The sequence below is a fragment of the Panicum hallii genome, chromosome 6, assembly GCF_002211085.1.
Source record: "Panicum hallii strain FIL2 chromosome 6, PHallii_v3.1, whole genome shotgun sequence".
In the NCBI taxonomy this organism is placed as follows: domain Eukaryota; kingdom Viridiplantae; phylum Streptophyta; class Magnoliopsida; order Poales; family Poaceae; genus Panicum; species Panicum hallii.
Window position 1 is genome coordinate 1,691,942 of NC_038047.1, and position 25,308 is coordinate 1,717,249.

The 25,308-nt window shown below is 46.7% G+C and overlaps 3 protein-coding genes across 4 annotated transcripts; all 3 read right to left on the bottom strand.

The window, feature by feature from the left end:
- Positions 1–3,287: 3,287 nt before the first annotated feature.
- On the bottom strand, positions 3,288–7,273 carry LOC112897069. Its single transcript, XM_025965261.1, has 6 exons — positions 7,033–7,273; positions 6,644–6,945; positions 6,400–6,461; positions 4,512–4,602; positions 4,343–4,427; positions 3,288–4,262 (listed from the first exon to the last, which is right to left on the bottom strand). Exons 2-6 carry the CDS (start codon positions 6,889–6,891, stop codon positions 3,573–3,575), a joined length of 1,176 nt encoding a protein of 391 aa, XP_025821046.1. The 5' UTR covers positions 6,892–6,945; positions 7,033–7,273; the 3' UTR covers positions 3,288–3,572.
- Positions 7,274–7,516: 243 nt separating this feature from the next.
- On the bottom strand, positions 7,517–12,077 carry LOC112897068 (chaperone protein ClpC4, chloroplastic-like). The gene is made up of 9 exons (XM_025965259.1): positions 12,002–12,077; positions 11,064–11,497; positions 10,805–10,957; positions 10,535–10,720; positions 9,923–10,141; positions 9,616–9,833; positions 9,121–9,196; positions 8,934–9,029; positions 7,517–8,812 (listed from the first exon to the last, which is right to left on the bottom strand). Exons 2-9 carry the CDS (start codon positions 11,472–11,474, stop codon positions 7,661–7,663), a joined length of 2,511 nt encoding a protein of 836 aa, XP_025821044.1. The 5' UTR covers positions 11,475–11,497; positions 12,002–12,077; the 3' UTR covers positions 7,517–7,660.
- Positions 12,078–13,621: 1,544 nt separating this feature from the next.
- Positions 13,622–18,975, bottom strand: LOC112896314 (protein CHUP1, chloroplastic-like). 2 transcript variants are annotated; one of them, XM_025964247.1, is made up of 8 exons: positions 18,807–18,975; positions 16,672–17,537; positions 15,621–16,577; positions 15,379–15,510; positions 15,104–15,285; positions 14,885–14,996; positions 14,257–14,400; positions 13,622–13,982 (listed from the first exon to the last, which is right to left on the bottom strand). In XM_025964247.1, exons 2-8 carry the CDS (start codon positions 17,452–17,454, stop codon positions 13,899–13,901), a joined length of 2,394 nt encoding a protein of 797 aa, XP_025820032.1. In that variant the 5' UTR covers positions 17,455–17,537; positions 18,807–18,975; the 3' UTR covers positions 13,622–13,898. The 2 variants fall into 2 exon arrangements, with proteins under 2 accessions (XP_025820032.1, XP_025820031.1); XM_025964246.1 differs by having other exon boundaries at positions 18,803–18,975.
- Between the last annotated feature and the right edge of the window lie 6,333 nt (positions 18,976–25,308).

The following is a 25,308-nucleotide window of genomic DNA, read 5'->3' on the forward strand; positions in this document are numbered from 1 at the left end:
ACCGGCTTTTCTATACGAGAGGAAGGCCCACCTAGATAGGAGAAGGAGAAGGGTCTTGGCCTGCTAGCGGCTCCACAGTAAGCGTGTAGAGCATGTCGAGCTCCTCAAAATGAATCCAACGCCGTGGGCCGGTGGCCGCGTCGTGGTTGTCCAGCACCAGCACCAGCACATGCATCTGGTCGCCGCAGAACCGGTAGCCGAAGCACACGACGGCGTGCCACTCCACCTTGGCACCGTAGAGTTTTTTTGCTCTTAGCCCTAGCCGCGTCGTCGCGCCCGCAGCCGCGGTACACCCCCGCGGCGTTGCTGCCGGCGTCGAGGTCGTAATACGGCGGTTGGAACCACAAGACCCCTACAGCGGAGCCATGGGCGTGGAGCAGCCCCGCCACGCGCTCCGGGGTGCCGGCGTCGCCCTCCCACGCGTGCATCCGCCACGAGCGCAGTGGCAGGGCGCGGCTACTTGGCTCGTTGGTGGTCAGTATGGTCCTCATCTCCAGCATCTTGTTCAGGACGTTGCTTCCTTTGGCGCCCTTGCCCTCAGCCCAGGTCTTGTCGAGAGAGCGTCGTTGAACAGAGTTTGAAGTGCCAAAGCCCTGCGGGTGTCGGGAAAGGTCCCCAAGCCGCGGGCCTTCTCGTACTCAAGACGGTGGAGTGCCTCCAGGCATAGGATGCAGGCGACGAGAGCACAGGTGCCTGCAGGCCATCGCCATGCATGTATGCCTACACATGAAACAATGAAACATGCATTTCGGTCGTCAGCATCAGGAAGAACAAGGTGGAGGATATAATAGATCCGGAGGAAGAGGCAGGCAGCAGCAGCTCTCTCTCACCATTTGTCTGTTTGATGGGCCGGCCCAGGCAAGCTTCCCAGGTGTTGTTGGGCCAGCAGATCTTCTGGGCCAATGTTTGGTGGATCTTTCGGGCGTCGTCTTTGTTGGCCCAGAGGTGGGAGGTGGATTTCTCGGGTCGTCGTACCTGAATGAACAACAAAAAAAGCATCACCGTATTCCGGTCAGAAAACATTTCGTAATTTTGGAAGAGCAACGGTCCGATATGTATGTACGTGTGTGTGTGCGCGCGCGTGCGGTCAGGTGTCTTCTTCTTCTTCAAATGCTTGAACCATGGATTGTTTGCCACGAATGATGCTGCGGACATGGGCGGTTTGTTCAGAAGATAGCTTACTGCATGTGGGCATGGCGAGAGCATCCCTCGCCATCCGACCCAGCGTCCGAAGCCCAGAGCTTTCCTCCTCTTTCTACCACCATCCCAAGATGTCAAAATCTTCTATTTTGTCGACGCCAGTGCCTACATGGTCTAGATAATCAGATCCCAGGACCCTTTTCCTTCTCCTTTTTTGTAAAAGGCAAACATGTCCTCGATCATTGTTTTTACCTCGTTGATTCGTTTGCCAGCGCCATTCTTGCCATATGCTCTTGTGAAAATAACTTCTAGGTCCGTGAGCTTGAACCGAGGGTCCAGTATGCGCGGTATAGACCAGACCAGGTACGGATGCTCTATAGCCGTATCTAAATTCCGTAGTGCCTCTTCGAGAACATCTCTGACGGATTTGTCATCACCACAAAAGCCTGCACTACTGTCTCCACTACTAGCCCATCTCTTTATTTCAGCTTGGAAAACTTCCCCTCACCTCGAACAGCTCTGCAAGACAAAGATTTGAAGTGGGGCGGCTAGAGCCAGAGATCCTCTGAATGTAGCCATGCATGCTCCCCCAGAGCCTGCACAGTAGTCCGATGAATCCTGTGGCTTCGGTTGTAGTCCAAGAAGAAGAAGAAGAAGGATCGTCCACCGGTCGAATAACTTTCAGAAGACGATAGAGTGAATACCACTGTTCTTCATTGTACGGGTCTGCTTCCAAGCCTGCAGGATTTGAAAGAACCGGGCGACTCTGTCGAGAGGAGGACAGCTCTAGCAGATTCACCGGGATGCTCATCTGGCGCGGCAGAAGGCATCGGGCAACCGAGTGAAGCACACGATCCAGGTGGGTGGAACAGAATTCTTCTCTTACCTTCAGCGGGCAGTCGTCTGCGGTCAGTTTTCTGCATATCTCGTTCTTCAGACTGTGAATGTCGTCGTCCTCACCTACCAGCATGAACATGTTGTCAAGAAAACCTCGTTGCTGCCTTGAAATATCCGACACGATCTGATGCACCGCATCCTTATTAAGAGGGGCCGCATAGGTCTGGTCGACTACCATGTGCAGCTTCCAGTTTCCATCAATGAAGTTGCACGTGGTGTATAGTAGGCGGGCTTCCCCACCTGCAGCCTCGGCGCTGCTTGTAATAACTTTACCCACTGACAAGCTGATCCTGCCTGCAGCTGCAGGCGGCTTGGCACCCCCGTACTTGTTCTTGTTGGTCTTGCGAGCCGGAGCTTATTCCTCGCTTCTCCAAGGCCGATATCATCGCGCATCTTGTCGATGTCCTCGGGCGAGGGCAGCTTGAAACTGGGGTCGAGGTAGCTCATGAAGCTTCTGAAGTGCTTGTCCATCACGACCGAGGAGTCGCATCGTCCATTATTGGACGCCATCGCCCGAGCGAGGTCCCATCTGGCTTCCTCCTCCAGGCCAGGCTCGCGCTTGGCTTGCTTCTGTGGGACAGACCCCGACCCGGCTTCATCTTCAAGACAAGCCTCGAGCTTGACTTGTTTAGGATACCGGACAGACCCGGCTTCATCTTCCAGTTTAGGCCGCTTGAGGTCGAGGTTGACAGCTTGTTTCGGGCACAGGACAGCACCAGGCCCGCGATTAGATGATGATGCTCATCCTGACCTAAGGACTTGCTTCGTCCTGGTCGTTTACGTTCTTCAGGCATCTCAATGCCGTGCTGTGCGCTGAGGTGCCAGGCTCGCCAGGACCAATTGCACGCCAGGAGCCAGGCTTAGCTGGCCGTCCAGATAACCAAACGCTCCCGTCCTGCATCCTACGGACCAGGCTGAGCCATATACAGCTAGCCAAACGCGCCCTTAAATTTCGTGTGGACTAGCAGCTGGGGCAAAAGGTCATTTCACGTTGCCTGGCCACGCTGGACGTCCGAGCTGTCTTGCCACGCATACGAGAACGACACAGATGTAAGAAATCATCTTTCTCCTGGGGCAAGTATGTAGGGGCAGTTCTAAAACCGACATTTGAAATTGAATTGTTGTCTTCAGGATGCTAAGAGAAGCCTGCGTCGCGCGCATGCTCCTCGGCGTGCTGAATGTGCAATGGACAAGGTTCACAGTTGGACATGAATAGCATAACTGAACCAATGAAGAGAGCAGCCCAGCAGTTGCTATTTTAACCGAGACAACAATTCCATTCATGCTTCATGTTCATGTACCAGAACAAACACAGCTCAAGAAAACAGAGTATATGAACCGCGAACCGCAGCATCACTCTAACTGACGCCGAACTGTTTTGGCTTTCCCTGCAAACAGCTAAACACTAGTTTACACTAAATGACCGGTCACTACACACCTACGAATTACACTGTCAAGTTAGACGCAGCAAAGTAGCTCGGTGGCAACACTCCCCCTCTTGAACAGTGGCATAGGGATCCACCCAGGTTTCAGATTCATAGCTGCGCAACCTCGCTCAAAGAAGAGAATTCAGCATCGAGGTTGGAGGCAAAGTCCTCGCCAACTTCTATCCTAGTGCACAGCTCTGGGAAGGAATGCGGCTGTGCTGCTGCTGCAGCAGTTGACTCCTGGCCGCTCGGCTCCGTCTCCATTCTGTTTGACTCGCCCATGGAGGCACCATTCTCCTTTCCAAACAGCTGCTCGATAAGATCACGGCAAGGCTTCAAATCATCCTCGCTCCGTGCTCTTGTCATCTTACCAAGCAGCTCACTAAATTTTGCGGCTCTCTCCATCTTCTGCTTTGCACTAAACTTCACTGGGGTTGTATGATCATCTTGATCCTGATCAGATGGTTTGTCATCCTCATAGGCACTTTGACTCTCTTGCAGTTTCTTCAGCTTCTCATCCAAGATAGTGGCAACCCTCTCCTTGAAGCTATCTGCATTTTCGTTATCCGACTTCAACCTCACCATTGCCTCCGAAACCAACAGGTCCATCCTTTCTTCTTCTGAAGAAGTTGCTTCAGCTTCAGATTCATCAGCATCATCTTCCATGGGACAGAATGTTTCCTCCAGGAGCCCAACATTCTGTGTGTACCTCTCATATGCTTCATTTTCAGCATCAATATCTCCTTGCATATGTTCCTTTAACTTCATAAATCTCCACTTGTTTATGCTCGCAACATCCTAGAACACAAAAAACAAAAGTCATGATAGAAACTAAAAAGGGTTCGAAACAGATAAGAGTGGGTGAAACAGCCAATAACCTTTTTGGCAAGCGACTTTTTTGTTCGGAGAGAATTCAGAAAATGGTGGGGAAGCTTCTGCAAGCAAGCAAGCCTCGACGCTGAACTGTGACAAATGGCAAACGAAGCATCAGAACCAATGCAATTCTTTGCCAGAGATGAATTATCAACATTGTTTCATGAACTTTACCCGGTTGCAGGTAAATTGGTAGATGGCTGTTCTGTCAAAGGAGCAGTAGTAGGTGATGGCTTGTCTGGCAATGTGTTGGCCTGCTTCAGAACTGTCATGATCAGTGAAGCAAGACGACATTAGTGGTGTTCAGAGGATAGTTAAAAATAAACAACACTCTGAAATAGCACAGAGCAGCAGACCTGATACAAAATCATGTAAAAGAAAGTTGATACGGAAAAAGGAATCAACAAGCAGATTGAGGTAGAAATATCATAAATGAAACACCAATGCCTGTAAGAAATTGTTCTAACATAACCACTAACAGTGCCATGTCAAAGGGGATGTTTGAATCATAGGCAACAGAGTTTCTTGTGCTGATTAGCTAGACTGGATGTTTGGAAATTGGAACTACAAAAAACTCTCAAAACTTCTCAATTTTTTCTGCAGTAGCCTCCCTCCACCCCCCCCCCCCCAAATTTTTATTTCTGCTGGACAAGTGGTGATTGCAGTTTGTAAGATTTATTTGAAAGATTGTTCCAGACATTAATTCTGGATGGTAATATCTGAACATAATAATGAATTCACTAGTCTACAAATTTTCCATAAAAAAAATTAGAAATCAACAAACAGTGAGCCAGTACTAGGATGGATTCGTCAAATTTCCTAATTTGTATCTCTAAGCTAGCTCATCTCGGCTACGAAACCAGATGCACCACTAAATTCTAACATTAAAAATTTCTGGAACTGTTAAATGATAAGTGAGGCTAAACAAATGTAAATTTGCCTCAATGATACTCTCTGCGAACTGTTTTGCTAACATACCACTCCAAACTCAGTTTTCTATTTTAGCACTCGTTCGTCAAACCTGCTATCTTCGGACGCTCCTGTCCTTCCTTGTTGCCAACGCAGACCTCCCTCTAGATCTCTTCACCTTCCTCCTTGTCTCTATCTCTCTCTGCACATCACTGGAAGCCCAGACTCCCCCTGCTCTGTTGCCTCATTCTGCCAGATCTGCTGGACAAGAGGACGAAGGATGCCCTCAGATCTGGCAGAATTAGTGCTGACTGAGACCAAGGCCAAGGAGCATCAGACAGGGCGTGTACATGGAGCACGGCTTTACTCATGGTTGAGTCCCCTGGAGGATGGAGATGAGCTCATGCATGTGGGGTTGCTTACCTCATGGTGGCTCTGGGCAACAAGGGGTCCATTGTTTGTCTGTTGGTCAAGTGTGGTGCTCGTGGACGTTCAGCGGCGTAGCCACCACCAGGGAGTGCCCCGCACTGATGACGGGGAGATCCACAGTGGATGGAGGGGAGGAAGATGGAGGTTAAAGGCAGAGGAAGGAGATAGAGTGGAAGGAAGATGGAGGATAAAAAGGCAAAGGAGGACAGGAGGATTGGGAGTGGTTATGGAGACAGAGAAGATAGTGGTAAGAGTTAGAGTCCTAGAATCCAATCTGTACTTCGGTTTCAATCGTGAGCACTGTGCTAGGAGGGGGGAAATGGAGGAGTAGGGAGTGCAAAAATAGGAAAAGAATGGGTTTGGAGAGTGGTGTGTTAGCAAAATGATATGTGGAGAGTTCTATAGAGGCAATTTTGAGGGGGTGCTAAAATAGAAAAATGAGATTGGAGAGTGGTATGTTAGCAAAATGATTCATGGAGAGTTATAATGAGGCAATTTTGCCTGGAACAAAAATATAACGGAAAGGAAACCAATGCATGGAAAACAGGTCGGACCAGAAATGTAAACGTGCAGATATTTGGATATCGTATCGCTAAACTGCTGTGGGTTGACCAGATACATAATAATGAAATCATCCAGATGTTAAAGATAGCATATCACCAAACTGCTTCTGGGTCACTAACTACAAGTACAGATCAAGGTAAAGGAGTGTCATCGCACATACCATGAATGTGGCAAGGATTCTGGGCTTTGTAGCAGCAGGCCTTGCAGCACTGGAATGGGCACCTGAAAGGCCGCGCAAAGCGCGCACATATAATTCACATATCAAACATCGACACCGCAGTCTATCACATAAACACAGGTGAAGGTTTTTCAGGTGCCTCTGACTGCCTTCACACACCACACAAACAGTAGGAGCAAGCAATCCTGCCTAATATAAGGAAGCTACATAAGTTCCGTCTTCTTACCGGGAGCGGGCGACGTTGCCGCACTGGATGCACTTTGGCTTGTTAAGGCCCCGGAGGTTGGGCTTGGGCATGTCGAAGGCCGCGGCGGGGACGGGAGGCGGCTTATGCGGCGTTCCATTGCCGTTGGCGGCCGCGGGGGCCGGAGCCGGAGCGGGAGCGGGAGCGGCGGCAGGGGAAGGCGCGTCACCAGCCGCCGCCTTGGCGCCCGCGGCGGCGGCCGCGGCAGCGGGGGCCTTCACGTCCGGCATGGGGGCTCCTCAGTCCAGCCGACCCCCGCAGCTCCGGTGGATCGACCTCGCCCGCTGGAGAGCAGCAGGAGGAGACGAGATGCTCGGATTTGATTCGGGATAGAAGCAATTCGAGGGGGCGAGCGAGCTAGGGTTACTCACCAGTCACCAATTGCGGAGGGAACGAATCGACCCGCGGGAGCCTTGCCCGAGAGGTGAGGACGTGGAAGAGGGCGGTGCCACTCGGCAATGGAAGACTGGGAAATCGGTGGGGGTGGCACCTCGCCGGCGACGAGCCGCAGCAGGCGGCGGCGGTCGGGTCGGTGGGCGGAACAGAGCGGGGTGGAAGGGGAGAAGGGGTTACCGGAACCTACTCCATGGGCCGGGCTGGCTGGACCGGTTCCGGTGCGGCGCGTAGGAGTCACGGGCTGCTTGTGCGGTGCGTGTGAACCAGGTTTTGGACCGGTGCGCGCGTGAACCGGCGCGTAGTGATAAGACACTAGCTGGCCTGTTAGCTGGGGATCCTCGGCTAACTGTTAGCTAAGTGAATATTAGTAAAATTTAAATGTGATGGTGTCAGATACGAAAGAGAGAGAACGTACACGTACTCGAACCTTTAACGATTATTGTTGCAGAAATGGCCATATTGATCTCTTTGCAATGTTGACCAAGGAACTGTCATTGGCTCACTAACCATCACAATCTGAGGGGCAAAGTTGTGGACTTCCTCTAACACAATTAAGCAACTTCTTGAACTCCTAGAATATTATCTGCAAAAAATGAGCCTGATCTAGATCTCAAACGTGACAGGCTGCAGCAGCTGCAGGACACGGCTGTTCCGTCCGAGCACGACAACGTTCCCCGCCGCGTCGGCGTCGACGGTCACCGAGTCCCCTTCCGCGATCTCCCCGTCGAGCATCTTGTCGGCGAGGGTGTCCTCCAGCAGCCTCACGATGGCCCTCCTCAGCGGCCTCGCCCCGTACCTCGGGTCGAAGCCTTCCTCCGCCACGAGGTCCACGAACGCCTCCGTCACCTGCAGCCCGACGCCCACCTCCCTGACCCGGGCGGCGACGTCCTCCACCATGACGGCCGCGATCTCCCTCACCTCCACCTTGGTGAGCGGCCTGAACACGATCGTCTCGTCCAGCCGGTTCAGGAACTCGGGCCGGAAGTGGCGCTTCATCTCCTCCTCCACCAGCTCCTTGCTCTTGCTCCCGTCGTCGCCGCCGCCGTTCGCGGCGATCATGCCGCCGCCGATGTTGGACGTCATGATGATGAGCGTGTTCGTGAAGTCCACCGTCCTGCCCATGCTGTCGGTCAGCCGGCCGTCGTCCAGGATCTGCAGCATGATGTTCATCACGTCGGGGTGCGCCTTCTCGACCTCGTCGAAGAGGACCAGCGAGTACGGCCGCCGGCGGATGGCCTCCGTCAGCTGGCCGCCCTCCCCGTGCCCGACGTAGCCCGGGGGCGAGCCGATCAGCTTGGACACCGCGTGCCTCTCCATGAGCTCGCTCATGTCCAGCCGGACCATGGCCTCCTCCGACCCGTAGTAGTAGGCCGCGAGCGCCTTGGCGAGCTCCGACTTGCCGACGCCGGTTGGCCCGGCGAAGACGAAGCTCGCGATCGGCCGGCGCGGGTCGTTGAGCCCGACGCGGGCGCGCCGGATGGCGCGGCTTATCGCCGTGATGGCCTCGTCTTGGCCGATGACGCGCCGGTGCAGGGCCTGCTCCATCGTGAGCAGCTTGTTGGTTTCGTCGGTGGAGACCTCGTGGACAGGCACGCCGGTCCAGAGGGACACGATGTGGCGAATGTCCTCTTTGGTGACAACCGGAACCACAGACATGCCGGAATTCATCTCATTGTTGGTCATCCCTTTGCTTTTGCCGATCAGAGATATGAACTGGGACTGTAGCTCCAGTTCTCGGTCGTGGAGCTCCTTTGCCTGATGCATATCGTTCAGATCATCTTGTCAGTAACATGTTACAACATTTGGAGAAGATGGCCGAAAGAAATGTCATGATCTGTTGTTTATCAAGCAAAGAAATGCATAGATGCATCGTTACCATTTTAAAGTTCTGGCTGCAGATGACATCGTTCTTCTCCTCCATGATTTTCTTCAGCTCTGTTTCAAGATCTTTAACTTCCTTGGATAGCTTCCGCTGTGGATCAGTTCAGATTGATATTTTGTAAAAATGTACGTGACAGTTCAGGATAACAAAAGAATCATGGCACATTTGCGACTGTTTGTACCTGGGCATGTCGTAGGCGGACAAGGGAACCTGCCTCATCAATCAAGTCAATGGCCTTGTCTGGGAGAAAACGATCACTGCAAACAGAAGATGCTGTCAAATTATGAACGATCACTGCAAAACAAAAGCTGCTGTGAAATTATGAACCAGATTAGAGTTACAGATATCAGGGAGTAGAATTTAGGGTTCAAATCCTTGCATGTCATCTGAAATGGGTTGTTATCTCTATAGAGTGTTTACAAATCTAACTTCATGAAAATCGAAGGTACACCCAGCATGATAGGAAAATACATTGCAAGGTTTATGCTATAACATATTTAACTAAATAGATGTAACGTTTTAGGATCAAATTTACAGCTTTCAACGTCATCAGAATTCAAAAAAAATTATCAAACAGCAGGATTCAGAATCTAGTGTTTCCATCTTGAAATTTCTTTCATGAATTGAATGGAGCAACATTCACTGACACCATAGCTCCTTTCTTAGATTAACAGACCTGATGTACTTGTGTGAGAGCTCGGCAGCTGCGCTCAGTGCTTCATCAGCGTATTGGACTTTATGATGAGTTTCATAACGCTCTCGAAGCCCTATTAGAATTTCTCTTGCTTCATCAACTGTTGGCTCGGGAACTTTCACCTGCCGGAATCGCCTTTCTAGTGCCGGGTCTTTCTCAATATGTTTCATGTATTCATCAGTTGTAGTGGCTCCGATACACTGAAACATCAATGTCAGAGTGAGAACCTTAGCAAAACAAATTGAACAAAAAAAATCTCAACATGTCAGGTCCAACGTGATATGCTCACCTGTAGTTCACCTCTAGCTAGTGCTGGCTTCAAAATGTTAGCAGCATCAATGGCGCCTTCTACTGCTGCTCCTGCTCCTACTAGGGTGTGAATTTCATCGAGGAATAATATTATATTGCCACACTTCTTGATTTCTTCCAGAAGATTCTTTAATCTTTCTTCAAACTCTCCACGGTATTTTGTACCAGCAAGAAAACGTCCCATGTCAACAGAGATGACCTACCATTGACGGAGTTTAGGGAATGAGAATTAATTACCGACCACCCCATATGATGTTGTGATGGACAGCTCAAATAAAGCAAAAGAAAATCATCACAGAAGTTGGCAATGAACTACTGCATTAATCTGGATGTATGTCTCCTAAGAAACTCATCCAAAGCTAGTAGTTTAAAAATTCATCGTGATTAAAGCCTATATTACAACAAAAAAAACATGTCTACAAGCACAAACATGAAAGAAAAACAGCAAGGCAGCAACTGATAAATATAATGGGTATTTCTTTTCCATATATCTTACTTGTATGTAAAACGGTTTGCTATACTGAAATAACAAGAAGACAGAATCAAGACAAAACAAATCACAATAGAGGCCCTTTATAACAATGAAACAAACCTTTTTCCCTTGCATTGTTTCAGGAACATCCCCCCGGGCAATGAGCTGGGCAAGCCCTTCCACTGCTGCCGTTTTTCCTACCCCTGGCTCTCCAATCAGGCAGGGGTTGTTCTTCCCCTTTCTGCTTAAAATTTGTACAACTTGATCAATCTGCTCTTGTCTTCCGACAACAGGATCCAACTTTCCCTAGAGTAAATCACATGATCATTATCGATTAGTGTCCCAGAATATTATGGATTGTGTTGCACTCTAATAAGTCCAGAACAGTACCTCCTCTGCTAATTTTGTTAAATTAGTTCCATACTCATCAAGTGTCGGTGTTGACATCTTGCCTTTTGTCTCAGTAGAAGTCTCACTGCTTCGAGTTTTCAAAGAAGTCTGGCTGCTTTCTCTCCCAACTCTACCATCGATCAATTGGAAAGCCTGAGATGCAAGAAAAGTTTATGACTATCAATCAACTAAGCATATAAATGTATTAAAGAGTGATACAGCTCTACAGAGTCAAAGACTTTATTTGAATATAATTTACCTCATTGAGTATGAGGTCCAAGAGCAAAATGCAAATGCACTGTGAAATGTGACTCCACAAGATTTGGTTTCTTCCAATCTTGAGCACTAGGTGCTGTGTTTCCTCTTGTGCAAGTGCAAAAATATTCATAATCTCCCCGGTGAAGCTATTGAGCGTCACCCTGGTGAGGAGACGAGCATTCTTTTGTTCTCTCAATGATCTGTTGGGAAACTTAGATTTGGATCCAAGTAAGGGTGTAGCCATAGGACTATGCACTGCTCGTAGACCAGCAAATGCTGGTGCCTTGGTTTGATGGTTTTGAGCCATCAATACTATTGAGCGAGGCCTCCTAGTGCTCTGACATTTCCAACTTGCTGTGCTACCTCCGCCTGGTGATCTAAGAGAAGGTGGTCCGCATATGGTTCGTGCCATGATTGCAAATGCAGCCCCATAGCCTGAATAGGACAGATAATCAGGTTAAGAGGTAAAACATCCTAGATGCTTCCTCTGATGAGAAAAATTAATTAAAATTTCTGGAACCCACTTCAGTTACATTTGAGTTCAGGTATTGTTTGGAATATAAGAATTTCACAAGTACTAGGAGTCATTCACATTCTTTACAGCCTTGTAGTTCAATTGATTATAAACAACTCTGTAGAACAACAATTAGTTTTAACGAAGCTACAAAATCCAATGGTCAATCGCTATGATGCATGGTTCTACATGCGCATCAAAAGTTGCACCAAAATATTGTACATGCACAATATAGTGGGTGCAGATGAACTTTAAGTACAATATAGTTACACCAAAAGAAACAAGGATCCTTGAAACCCACTAAAACTCATGCAGACGCATGTACACATGCACACAATACAAGAACTAACCACCAAACAAATCAGATGAATCATGCTGCAAAACAATCACAGGTTTCACAAATAAGCATATGTTTTTCAACGCACCTGCAACCCTTGCAACCTGTTCCACGCTTATGGTAGGGTGGACGGCACCTTGGACAGGAGGTAGTTTCAGTGGAGCAGGGGGCCAGAGTAAGGCCATGACTGCAAATTAATGTGTTGCCTATGCATTAAAAAGTTGATGATTAAAGTGACAAAACGAAGCACCGTACATGTTTCCCCAATATGAAAACTGGATTGGGATTTGTGACACAAAATAGACTTATCTATACCATAGAAGTTGCCGCGAACATGCTTTTGTTTGACGCTTTGAACTCAATTCTTAACCAAATGTATGCACGGTACATTTGAATAACTCACGAGTATTCTACGGGAATTATGCCTTTGTCAGTAAAACCCATCAGTTCAAAATAGGCCCTAAAGCATCGCCCACGCTGATGGCACTACAACAAATCCTACATTGCAGATTTTATCACCACGATCACTGGCTAGGTTTCATGGTAAAACAAATTCGGCGGGCAGAATTAAGCATTGCCTAGGCTTCTGACGTTTCAGCTTCAGCCAAGCAACAGTTGCCGTGACTCCATGGACGATCAGTAAGTACAAAGCGAGCACTGAAGCTACAAAACCCCAAGCGAGCAAAGCCCTCAGCCGCGAGGAGGCAAGGATGGTTGGTACCTGCTGTGACGACGCGGCGGCGGCGGCGGCGGCGTAGAGGACTCGTTGAAAAAGGCCTGACCGCTGCCGCGACGAGCTTTCTCGCGGGTCCCACCCCGCAATATGGCTGGCAACGAAGCGGGTGGCGCGATCGGGGTGGGGTTGCCGCCTTGCCGGAGGGTGAGCCGCGGAGGCCGAGGCGAAGGTGAGGGAAGGCGGCGGCCGGGGGGATCGGAAGGAAATCTCATCCCGCGCGAAGCAACGGGGGTACTAAAGTAAATTTGGAGATCGCCGCGGAGTCGTGTCGGTTCAGGAGAACCTGTTTCCAGTCCCATTCCAAATCCTCCAGGAAGTGTCTCAATGCATAGTTTCAGGCACTAAGAATTAAGAATTAGTAAAATGTCAACTGAATTTTATAGGGATGAAATTTCTATCTGATTCCATGGTACTCCCTCCTCCTCTTCTCAATACGTTAGCAAAATTGATGATGCAGCATAGAATTTAATGCCATACAACTCTCCATAAAACACCATTAAGACTGGCCTAATGGTACACAATCAGTTTTACCATTCCAACTCCCCCCGGTGTAGGCTTGTGCTCGTTGCGTTGCATTGGTCCAAGTACTACCTCTGCAGCACCCGTTGAAGCTAGCACTAGCATGCATTATTTTTGCACAAATTTTGTTCAACCCCAAGGTTTGCATGAATATTGTATCATCTATCCTTTCGTATATTTTGGTTGGATTTTTTCATGTACGTTTTGATGTGTTCTTTTGGGTGCAGTACAGGAGAACCCGAAGTGTTCTCAAACTTTATAGGCCAATGGACGTGATGGCAACTGCGGTCTCCAAAATCTCAGACAACTGAAAGGAGCGCCGCTTCAGGTGATTGAGGGTTTCAGGCACGTGACTTTCAGAAACCATCCATGACCCTGTAAGAGGTTTTTGATCATGCATGGATTCAAAAATCTAGGGGACAGGGAACAACCAACACTGCTCAGTGCATACCCAACACACAAGAAGCATGTTCCTACGCATTTTCTATTTTCCAGCAAGGCTGCTACAAAACCCTACACAAGCCCACTGCCAGCTGCAGCAGATCTCTTCAGCCCACTACACACATAGGATAAGAGTACATATATTACAGAACATGCACACCAATCCCACGAACATCACACAACCAAAAGCCAACTGTCTGTTATGCTTACTGAGAGGGTAAGCCTGAAATTAGTCCTTTTTCGGAAATGCTTCTCCTTTTTTGCCAAAGCTTGTGGCGCTGCATCCTAGCTACTGGGTGCTATTTCTGACATGAACAAGGTTCCTCAGCTCTTCAAATGCATCCATGGTCTCCGGATCAAAACCCCCAGCAAACTGTGAAAATGAGCGGGTAGTTTAGGAAAAAAAACAGTCGCAGATTTAAATAAGGGAGAACATGTAAATTTGGCAAAACGACAGCTGCTTGTAGACAAGCACCAGTGGAAAATGAATATATTGAATAACTAATGGAATTGGAAATTAAGAGGTGTGAAATGCATCTGTATGTGGTAATAATGTACGCAAACAGTGATTGCTAATCTGATCAGTAGGGTATGCGATACAGTGCATGAGAGATTCCCTTTTGTGAATTACTGCTGCAATGTGTTACCTGATGCATCCTGAAGGCAAATCTCACAGCCTGGAGCAGCATATACTCCAGAGCTGGATCCTTGTTCAGGGGTCCCATGTATTGAAGCTCCATAGCGACCCTTTTCATGTACATCTTCGCTAACTTCACAGAAGCAAACTTTATCTGCAGTCACCAAGCAAAAAACATTAGGGAATACTCCAGCAATATAAATAGATAGACCAGCAGATATTTCACAAGCTGGTGTTGCTTTATAGGCTTTCATGAATAATGACAGCAAGATAATCTGGAATTGCTGACAAGGGATCAAAGACTCCTGAGAGGCCGATGGCATTCCTTAAGCGAAAGTGCTTGAAAACAATAGTTTCAGCATTCTCAAGGAAACTAGAGAAAATTATCGTAGATTCCCTCATTTAGGATTATGAGACTCTTCAAGTAAAAAGGAAAAACAAAAGGTATTTGTAATGTCACAATTGAATTTTTAGTAGCCATCATGCAAAGCATGCTTAAAAGTAATAGAAAACAAGCTTTGATTCATTCCACTGAAGTAGTGTAATTCTGGCAAGGCCATTTGCAGTTTTATTAGCTGATGAAAGAGTACACTTTAGAAATTAAACCTGCAGGGGACAGTCCAACAAAGAATATTTACCTTGCTAATAAGATTGTTATCAAGCATCCAGTCAGTAGGAATACTGAACTCCTTGCACTGCCTCATCATAGAATCTCTTGTTCTCAGAAGGTTGTAGACACCTCGCTCAGTCCTGAATTAAGAACGCCATTCAAATTATCAGTACTCTGTGCATTGTTACCTGTAATAATTATTAAACAGATGAATGTTCATTGTATATTTCAGAAAACTTGGTCATACTTTTCAGAAACTGCAACCATTTTCTTCAGCGCAATGTCGCAGGGAAGGCGTGGATCATCTTTATAGTTTGAGACTTCCGTTTCCAACTTTTTCAGGTCCTGGTAGCCAAAAGCTGCCTCTCGTAGAGTGTCCGCCTTCCTCTCAGGCCAATCAAAATGCTTCAACACTGCTCTCTCATCCACCTTCATGTGAGGAAATTAAAAAAAAAAGGAATAAAGTGACTGCTGCAATTGAAAATGGTTACTCAGAAATCAGTCACATTAGAATATACATACTAGGAAGCCAAGTTCATCATCTAGCCACTTCACAAATGCAACCACATCTTCAATATCTTTGTAGGCTGCATTGGTCACCTCCTTAATCAATGATTTCACAAATTCGCCTTGAGTCTCAACATCCGCCTTGATCTGAAAAATAAATAAAAAGTCAAAGCACACAGTTAGTGCCAGAACCAACCAATTATTACTATCTGTATGATCACCAGATTTTGATAAGCTAGATTGAGTGCACTACTTACAGCCTGCAAATGGGACGAGCGGTTCTCAATTTCACCAATCATGCTACTCCTCACATTAGCGGAGTTAGCAGCTTCACAGACTCCACCACTAGAAGTATCCTTTTTTGAGTCCCTTCTCATAAGTGAATGGTAGAGCTCGGCAACCTGTGGCGCCCTCTTCATGACCCCAGTACCTTTTGAGGAAAACTTTGGAGGAGGTGGAGGCGGTGGTGGCCGTGGCGGATTTGCAGTCGATCCGCTTGATGGGCCAGAATTTGACACAGAAACAGAAGGTCTTGGTGGAGGGTTAGGGATGCGTAACACACGCTTTTCAACATCCAGACACTGAGACTTGCATACGTCTGACTTGCCAAGAACAAATCTTGAACTTTCAGATCGACCAAAATCATACTTGTCCACAAGAAGGTCACGCTTCTCCCTGATTGTCGGATCCTTATTACAGGAGAATGAATCATCTGTTGCGTCTGGAAGGCTGATAAAGGTATCAGATTGCCTTCTCTTCACGATGTTGAAGTCTTGTGCACATCCCTTTGGCCCACCAAGTGAGTGCCTACGTGTAGGACTTCGTGCTTCTGCAGCTTCTACCCATGCCCTATCAAGAAGTGCTTCCTTTTTAGATGCTTGACAACTCTTATCATTCCGAGACCACTGTTTGATGCGTTCTGCGATGCTGAATTTTATATCAGGATTGTCCTCAGCATTTCTCGCACCGCCTTCAACGCTGTCATACTCATTAAACACCATGCCACCATTATAATCTATATCAGTCATTGCTCTAGCTGCTTGATCCGAGTTACAGAGCTCATGGCGTAGACATGAATTGATCCACCGAAGATAAGCAAGTTCCTCAACCTCGGTTAGCCGACTCATTTGCAATCCCTCAACTTGCTTGCTCAGGTTTGCATTTGTGTGCCTCAGCAATGATGCCTCAGCTTGAACCTTGGCAACTATATCACTCTGTTACAGTATTTAATGCATAGCAAAAAAATGATTAGCGGAAATATTTCCTTGCAAAGTACGATGAAAAAGAATCAAGTTCAAACAACGGTACCTCTGCATTCTTCTCAAGGCCGGTCAATTTGGACTCAGCTGAAGAAAGCTTAATCGCAAGATTTCGTTTCTGAAACTGAAGCTCTTTGTTTAACCGGCGTAGTTCAACAACTTCAAACTCCAAGTTTTCTGAAGGTGTATTGTTCCCATCCAGACTAGGTACCCGATTGCCATGCCCGTCTAATCTTACATTTTCCTCACGTTGTTCTACCATAGAAGATAGAGCTGACAGTTGTTCAGACAGGCTTGTTTTCTCAGCTTCTAGTGAAGTATTAAGCCGTGCAAGCCTGTCAATTTCACCTTTCCTAGAATCAAGCTCCTTCTCAAGTTCTGAAACTTTTGGGTTTTCTCTGCATTGCCGCAACTCTGCCTGTAATGCTAGTTCCCTTTCTTTTGACTCACGCAGTTGTTCCCTGAGATGATCCAACTCAAGGAAAAGATCATGAGATGCTGGGGATCTAATATTGTGGCAATCAAACACATGGGGATGCACTTGAGCACCAGCTGGTGAGCAAGGGAAGTCTCCAATAAGAGATCTTTTAACCCTAGAGTGATATGGAATCTGCTGGTTGGTCTGATTGACATTTTCAACAGTCGCAAGAGGTGGTTTCTTGCTTGCAATGGCAGCTGTCTTTTTGGTTTTCTTGTCTGTTGTAAACCCTTTGACAATTTGGGAACCCCATGAGGATCCAAACTTGGGCTTGAGAGAACTTGGATTGCTTTTGGAGTCAACCCTTGATCTGCATGGCTTTGTTTGGTTGTCAAACATGATGTCCTCTTTCATCTTTTCCCCGGATTACCACGCTCAGAGCAGTAACCATGCAACTGTGACTGAACCAGATCAGTACAACGCTCCAGCAGCCAAACCTGCAAATAAATGGGGAAAATCAGTACTACTATACCTGGCAGCTAATTTTGCCGCGGAGAGAGAAGGATAAATAATAGACTAAAATAATTTCACAAAAGAGCAATAGGAATTTTTTAAACTCTAGGTATATGGCCCCACCTCGTATGTAACTAACTCATCAATCTCAGTTTATAACCAAAGGAGTTATTAGTCACCAGCTCTAAGCATTACGCAATTAACGCCATAACGAACCATTTAGCCTCGAAAAGCCCTCCCCTTCCTATAACACCCTTACACGTAGCATTAAGAGAGTAACATTCAGAGTGATTGAATCAACTCTGTCTATCCCTGAACACAGCAATTGTGAAGCAAAAAGAGAAATACGAAGTTCTGAGAAATCATGTTTAGTACTACTAGGTTGCTGTTCTCACAAGGTTTAAGTAATCATTTCAACCATGGATTCCTAATTCGTCCAAATCATACAGCACTTGTTGGGGAAGATTAGAAAACAAGCTCCAGGAATTGTATTCTAGCAGACTTCACGGAAATGTACACAGCAAGTTAGCAACAACCTCATTTCCACAGCATCCGAAGTACTTGGCTTACTGAAACATGGATAGATAGCAAAGACCCATCCAAATCCAAAAACTCCGTTTAAAAAACGGGCGTCCTAGAGCCCCAACCAAAAAAAAAGAGAAAAAGAGAATGCCAACTTATTCGACGAACATGAACCTAATGCCATCAAACCACAACCTATTCGGCATCTTAGAACGAGAAGAAACCGAGAGCATTTGAGCACAGCTAGCACATTCCAATTGGTTGAGAAGCTCATACCTCTCATCCTGATGCCACAGACCCCAGCTCAGGAGTGCCCTCAGAAGGACCTCACCTTAACGGCTTAACAATGAGCAAGAGAGACGAATCTGAGCTCAGGCACACTCCTCCCTTCAGAAACCCGAACCTTTCCCCCCGCACTACCAGCTCAAAATCACCAGGATCCAGTACGACGAGATGGGGAAAGGAAACAAACACGGCTCAAATCGATCTTGAAATCCGCCACCTAGCCTACCCTGCACACCAGCAACCCCAAGCAGCTGAGAGCCGCGTGCCTCCAGTCTTCCAATCCCGCACCGAGAACCCCCGAATCAACCAAAACCCGCAGCCGCGACCGTGGTGGCCGGCGGCGATTTGAATACCGAGCAGCTAGCAACCTTAGCCGCAGCTTGCTCGAGTCAATAAATAAACAACGAAATCGAACAGCGAAGAGGGGGAGGAGGACGGATACCGACAACGGGGGATGGAGCTTCGGATGCTCGCCGGCCTCGCGCCGCCCGAAGCGAAGAATTGCCTCCGGCCCCCACGCGCGGATTTTTCAATGGATTCCCTCCCCGAACTTTGAGACGCCACGCGGCCGCCTCGAGGTCCCGGCCTCGGTCTTCCTCTCCCGTGGCGAAGAGAGAGAAGGCGACGGAGGAGGAGGACGACGAGGGGGTTTGAATTTTGAAACAGAAAAGGTGGGTAGCCGTAGCCTAGCTGCAGGCCTGCCAGCGGCAGCACGCTAGCGGGGGGCAGGCAGAGCAGGGGGGTCTCACTGACAGGTGGGCCCGGAGGTGTCGGGGCGGTCGGGTTCGGCTTTTCGCCTGGTTTCTCGCTGCCTGTGCCCGTGCGCCGGGCGCCGTGCGTGGGCGGGTGTGGGGCCCGCGTGGCAGCGAGACGCTCCCCGTGCGACTTTGTCAACGGGTTCCGTCCGTATCCATATCTTGGACGCTCACTGTATGGACAGGAGCATCTGGCTTTCGTATACGTACAGACATCATGGTAATGTTGAATTGTTTAAATGTTCGTGTTGTTAACAAATTCAGGTTTTCAATTTTCAGATGTTTTTGAGGTTTGTTTGGTCAGCATTTGCTTTGTGTCTCAAGACACCCTAGCAGAGGATTCGTTCGGCAGATGTTTTCTTCAAACAAAATTTCAACATGATCAAATCCGGTGTTTTTTTTAAAAAAAAAAAAGGGTTGAAATCCGTCTCCACAAGTACCCGCTCCGTAGTCCCTCGAGGGATTAGCCGAATTCCATCCCTTAGTGCTTTCAGCTTCTGTGATCAGGGCAGACGCTACTGAATCCACAAATTTCACTTGATTTTCTTGCAAGTGGCTGGTGACACTAGGAAGCAGCTCATGGAGTATGTGGGGATCGCTTGCGCCACCGATCTGATTAAAAGCCACAAATCTTTCTGGGGATATGCTCGAACGCCTCCTTGGTGCTCCGGCCTACCGCTGTTGCTAGTCCCAAATCTCTCTCGAACAGCGCCTCTGTCATTATACCTGTTGATGTTCTCATTTCTTCTTTCATCTGATCATCACAGTTGGCGCCAAAGAAAATGACCCGAGTCTTGCTGGTAGGTGCGTAAAATCTCACCTAGTCTTTGGGTGCGTTCGTTTTCTACGTTCTAAATTTTAGAGGTGTCACGTCAAAAAGAATCTTATCATTTAGAAGTATTAAATAAAGTCTAATTACAAAACTAATTGCAGAACCTCAGGGCTAATTCGCGAGACGAATCTAATAAGATATATTAGTTCATAATTAGCGGATGATTATTGTAGTATCACTGTGGCAAATTATGGAGAAATAAGTACGGTACTGCACCGCCTCCCGGAATCCTTCCATCTTCCATTCCTCACCCCCACATAACCAAGGCAGGTCAGACTCGTTCCGAAGGAAGCGAAGCATCCTCCATGATTCCTTCCTTCGGCTCAGATTTTTCTTTTTTGCCTTTTTGCTAGGAATTTAAATATGAGATGTTGCCATGTTGGATCAGGTAGGTGGGTTTCTGCGGTTGGCCAGGTACGAATTGGAACAGGAACTGGCCACCAAACCAGACACATCCATGCGATACGATGGAAGCAGCCGGCATTTAATTTGCAGCCACGCATGGCACACCGGCCACACGTCTCGGTTCCATTTGTCACGCCAAGTCTGCCCACTGGTTAATCGGATAATGACCGTACAGAGTCCTTTTTCCAATCAATCTAATCTAGCAGGTGTGACTTTTCGACCGTATTTTAATTTTAATCAAAGCCCTGTTCAGTTCACAGGCCGTAAACGTAAAAAAACCCTAAACGCAAAATTTTCAAAAGAATCTTACTAATTTAAAGTACTAAATGAAGTCTATTTACAAAACTTTTTACATGGATGGGCTGTAAATCGCGAGATGAATCTAATGAACCTACTCAATCCATATTTTGCAATAGTGGTGCTACAGTAACCATCCGCTAATTATTGCTTAATCATGGATTAATTAGCATCATTAGATTCGTCTCGCGATTTATAACCCATCTGTGCAAAAAGTTTTATAAATAGACTTCATTTAGTACTTTAAATTGGTAAGATTCTTTTGCAAAAAGTTTTTTTTACGTTTACACGCAACGAACTAAACAGGCCCCAAACTTTAAAATGTGAATCATTTTTGTAATCACCTTCACTGACACTTTTAGGATGTGTTTCTATTGGGGTATGTGTCGATGTCCAAGCTCGGGGAAGAATATCATGAATAATCTACTTCGACTACATCCAAAGGTTTGTTTAGAAAAGATAGGCAAAAGTCCTGCCCCATTTGATAGCAAGGCAGTTAGAAAAAAATTGGGGTGTAATGTATTACAGACAGGGACAAAAAATTGATGTGTAGTGTATTACATACAGGGACTACATCAAAAAGTGATTGGCAAGCTCAGTGGGAAAATATCAAGATCAAATTGTTTGTGGAATTCCTTTCATCGCAGTGGACGAACATAGATGCTTGGCCATGATGATTTTAGAAAATAAAATGTTTCGCACACTTTAAGATCATGTTTCTTATTGCAATTAGTTCAAAGAAAAAGATGGACTTATCCTAATTTTGTTGAGATAGGCTCAGATCTGGTGCGATCTTGTCCCTTTTACCTTTTTCTTTTTCTCCAATAAATTCTTCCTTTTTCCTCACAAAAAAAACTTTTTGTCGTGTGAAATTATTCCCTGGCACCTTACGTTTTTAACATAAAAATATGCTCATGACAATGATATAATTCCCTCTAGTTGAGTTTTTTTTTCTAACTGCAATACTCCCTTCTTGGCATAGACTTCCTCTTTCTTGAAAAAAAGAGACAAAAGACTAATATATAACTTCCAAGTTCTGTATGGGGTCACTAGAAATTTGTAGAAGACTGTGCTACTCCGTGGTTATCTTATGGGCCGGCCCAACTTTGTTTTGTTGTCGTAGACTTGTAGCCCAAAATGCAAATAAGCAGAAATATCGACTGAAATTTCCTCTAAGAACATATCACTGGGAATATAGGCGAAGTCAACGCGGTTGACTGACTCGAGATTAGAAAAACATTAAAATTTTATGAGCATGAAAAGGGAGGCTACCAAATTCCCTTGCGCATATTACAACAGACAAATTTCAAAGAAAGGGACAAAAATTTGATGCTTGCGCGGCATTTTCGGTTGCATCACATTAGTCATATGTTCCATCTTTTTTCTATTTCCAGTAATAAAAATAGCATTTATTTTGTTTTGAAACAAAAGCTGAATGGTCATTTCAGTTTGAATATAACTCCTTATTTGGCACGTGGAAAATTTGTTGCCACAGGAAATCCACTCTATTTGGTTAAAAGCTACACGGATATTCCTAAGACTTTTGGCACCGTCCATATCAATTCACCCGTGCAATAATAAAGTTGGGCCAGCAAATAGCTGCCTTGATTTTATCTTAGCAGAGCAGAGACCAGACATCACTGAGTGACAAGCACTTGACACAATATACATATAGTTACGTTTTTGTAGTTTTAACTGTCACGCCTATTGGCACAAAAAAGGAAGGAACTTTGATGCTCCAAGATGGTATATATTTAATGTCTAGATTTTACGTGAGACTGATAGTACCAATAAATATACTAGGATGAATGTGGAATTTTGATGCTCCATCTCTAAATACCATCAAAGTCGTAGACTTTTAGATAAGCGAGAAGCCAAAGCTAGCAAAATGCCTCTAGATTGTCCATTATGTAATTCCTGCTTTAAATAGCAGGTGATTATATGGCTACTAACAAAATTAGCTATCAAGCAATTCTATCAAGATGAAGTGTTAAATTATGTGGGAAGGTGTTGATAACCTGAGGTTACACGGTACGGCATACTTACCCCAAAATATGCCCGCAGAGATCACACGGACAGCAACGCTTCGAACGCGCTAGATGCCATCCCACCAACGGATGACTCCTAACACTTTCTAAAACGCCATCTGCACTCTACCTTTCAACATACAGACACCACTTTTATATATATCCAAAGGATAACACCATTCTAAAGCAATAATTCTCGTACGTAAATTGCAACTTGGAAGCGTTGATGGCCATTCGGGCCACCCAGCACGCACGAACTGACCGGGCCACACCCGGCACAACCACGCTAACGGGCCGTGCCGGGCCACCTGTCGTGCCGCGTTCTCGGCCCAGGCATGAGCCCACGGGCCTATTTCATGCCGGGGTAGCCTGTGAAGTACGGGCACATTGCGCGTATCAGACCTAGAGCTACGAGATTACGCATATAGCATACATATTCTAAAATAAAGGATGGAACATAGTCCACACCCTACACCTGTTGTAGTTACTCGTACATAACTAGTCGGAACAGAAGAAAACTACCCGAGAAGCACTCGCGTAGGACTCCTAAACTCGTATTTGGCTAGAATTTCCGTGTAATCCTGTCCCCCAGACTATATAAGGGTGGGCAGAGATCCACTCCAAACATCACATCATCTAAGATAATACAAACTACCACACAGGACGTAGGGTATTACACATACAGCGGCCGGAATATGTCTAAAGTTTTGCTCCTTGCAGGTTCGAGTTTCTGATCTCGGAGACACCCAACTACAATCTACCACCTCAGAGGTATCCCTTGGTGGGCTTGGAGGTTAAACACCGACAGCTGGCGCGTGCGTTCACTAGCGCGGTGCTCGACGATGGCACAACTTTCATCTTCAGCTCGTGGGTCTACGTCGATGATGGCGCGGGCAGCATTCGTCGGCACCTCGTCAACGGTATGAAGCTGGAGACATCTGTGGCAAGCCAACGCAGCAGTCTCAACGAGTTCATCGACAATCTACACGAGACGCTGCTCCCTGATCTCACCAAGGAGATCGAGGAGGAGTCTGTTTCCAACGCTACTTTAACTCGTACTGCACCAGAGCTCCTCAGATCGGATCTGATTCGGTCTAAGGATTTGCATACCCGATTACCTTTCGGACTATGCAATACGGCCACTATTTACCAGAAGGCTATGTGATTCGAGACCCTCTTCGTATTGAAGGAGGACTTGTATCGCCTGCTCAAGATCGGAGACCGACTGCTCCGACTACTACACAGAAGCTACCAACAAGGATCGTGCTACAACCGCTTCGACTTCGCGAGGACGCTCAGCGACTCGCCGACGACTACTTCGACTACTCGTCTCGACTAGAAAACTAGTCGGAAGCGGGCGTCACAACGTCAATAACTAGTCGGAATCTAGTCCGACTAGTTGGGTTTTATCAACAATTTGCCGCGGCTCCACCAACGACCGCCACGGTTTCATCGACAATCGTTCACAAATCAAGCTAAGTCACTTATACCTTTTCTGACTTGTTCTTCACAGAATCGGCTACTATTTTGGGTACGCCTCTCGATGGGAGTTACCTATGGGTGGGCTACACCATGATCGACTACTTCTAAGATTTGCTAACTAACAAACCACACGCTTGGTACACCGAGTTGCGTTGGGCTCACAGCGGCTACATCCTATGGGCATGGGCCCTGCAACACGTGCTCTCGCCGACTACTTTATACGCAAAGCGCATTCTCTTTGTCGTATGCCGACTACTTTTTTTCTGCATTTGTTGTCTTCTCTTAACGGTTGCTAAAGTATTCGGGTAGCGCACGCCTTAATCCGTGAAATCTTGACTCTTCTTAACGCCTATGTTTCTACGCGTGCACGTGATTAGCTCCCTGCGCTATAGGCTACGACTATCAGTGATCAGGTGCTTAATCGTAACAGGCTAACTGCTCGAGGAAACTACATGGTCTGACAAGAGCAAGACACGATTTTTTATCATGCATTTTATAATGCTGAGATTCGTTCCCGACTCGATATCATGTATATCAGTTACAACATATTTTTATGTTTACCTTGCAAGGGACCAAACCTGGACTATGCTGCTGGGTGAGGTATGCTTCCGAGAGCTGCCTTACTCGGCCATCACTTTATCGGCACAGACCACTCGGAGTGCTAGCAGCGACTCGGCCGACTCCCAGGCTCAGTGGCTGGCGCCGCCGACTATGTGGCGTATCTCCTCTGATTCGGCCAGTACCTACGCTACTCGACGTACCTTCGGTAGCCATCTAGCTCACATGCTCGGGGGTGTGACACTCAGGGAAATAGTATTGTCACACTCTAAATTTTAGTGCGATGTTATGTGCAAAATGTGGTAAAAGTATGTTTAAAAATTTAAGTACTAAAGGAAAAGGGTTATTTATATAATTATATTTTAATAAAGGTCCTTTAGTGCTAAATGGGTAAACATGGAGGGTAGTAATTCAAATGTATGAGAGTTATTTTGCAAAAGTCAAAAACTTATGTTTAAATCGTAAAAGTAGGTAGAACTACCCTTTGGATATATTTGTAGTGTAGTTTTAAAATAGGATTTATGCAAAGTTTATAAATCTTGTTAAGTTTCAAATTACTTACAAATCCTTAGCTCTTCTGCAAATGAGCCTT

Bases quoted from the DNA above. Each gene is read 5' to 3' on its own strand.
- LOC112897069 (XM_025965261.1), bottom strand. From the start codon at position 6,891: ATGCCGGACGTGAAGGCCCCCGCTGCCGCGGCCGCCGCCGCGGGCGCC. The intron at 4,603-6,399 runs GTATGTGCGATG...TGATCATGACAG, and splicing joins GAATCCTTGCCACATTCATG to TTCTGAAGCAGGCCAACACA. The intron at 4,428-4,511 runs GTAAAGTTCATG...CATTTGTCACAG, and splicing joins ACCAATTTACCTGCAACCGG to TTCAGCGTCGAGGCTTGCTT.
- LOC112897068 (XM_025965259.1), bottom strand. From the start codon at position 11,474: ATGGCACGAACCATATGCGGACCACCTTCTCTTAGATCACCAGGCGGA. The intron at 9,834-9,922 runs GTGAGCATATCA...TTGATGTTTCAG, and splicing joins TAGCTAGAGGTGAACTACAG to TGTATCGGAGCCACTACAAC. The intron at 9,197-9,615 runs GTCTGTTAATCT...TTCTGTTTGCAG, and splicing joins CTCTCACACAAGTACATCAG to TGATCGTTTTCTCCCAGACA.
- LOC112896314 (XM_025964247.1), bottom strand. From the start codon at position 17,454: ATGAAAGAGGACATCATGTTTGACAACCAAACAAAGCCATGCAGATCA. The intron at 14,997-15,103 runs GTATGACCAAGT...TTCTTAATTCAG, and splicing joins ATGGTTGCAGTTTCTGAAAA to GACTGAGCGAGGTGTCTACA. The intron at 13,983-14,256 runs GTAACACATTGC...TCATTTTCACAG, and splicing joins TTGCCTTCAGGATGCATCAG to TTTGCTGGGGGTTTTGATCC.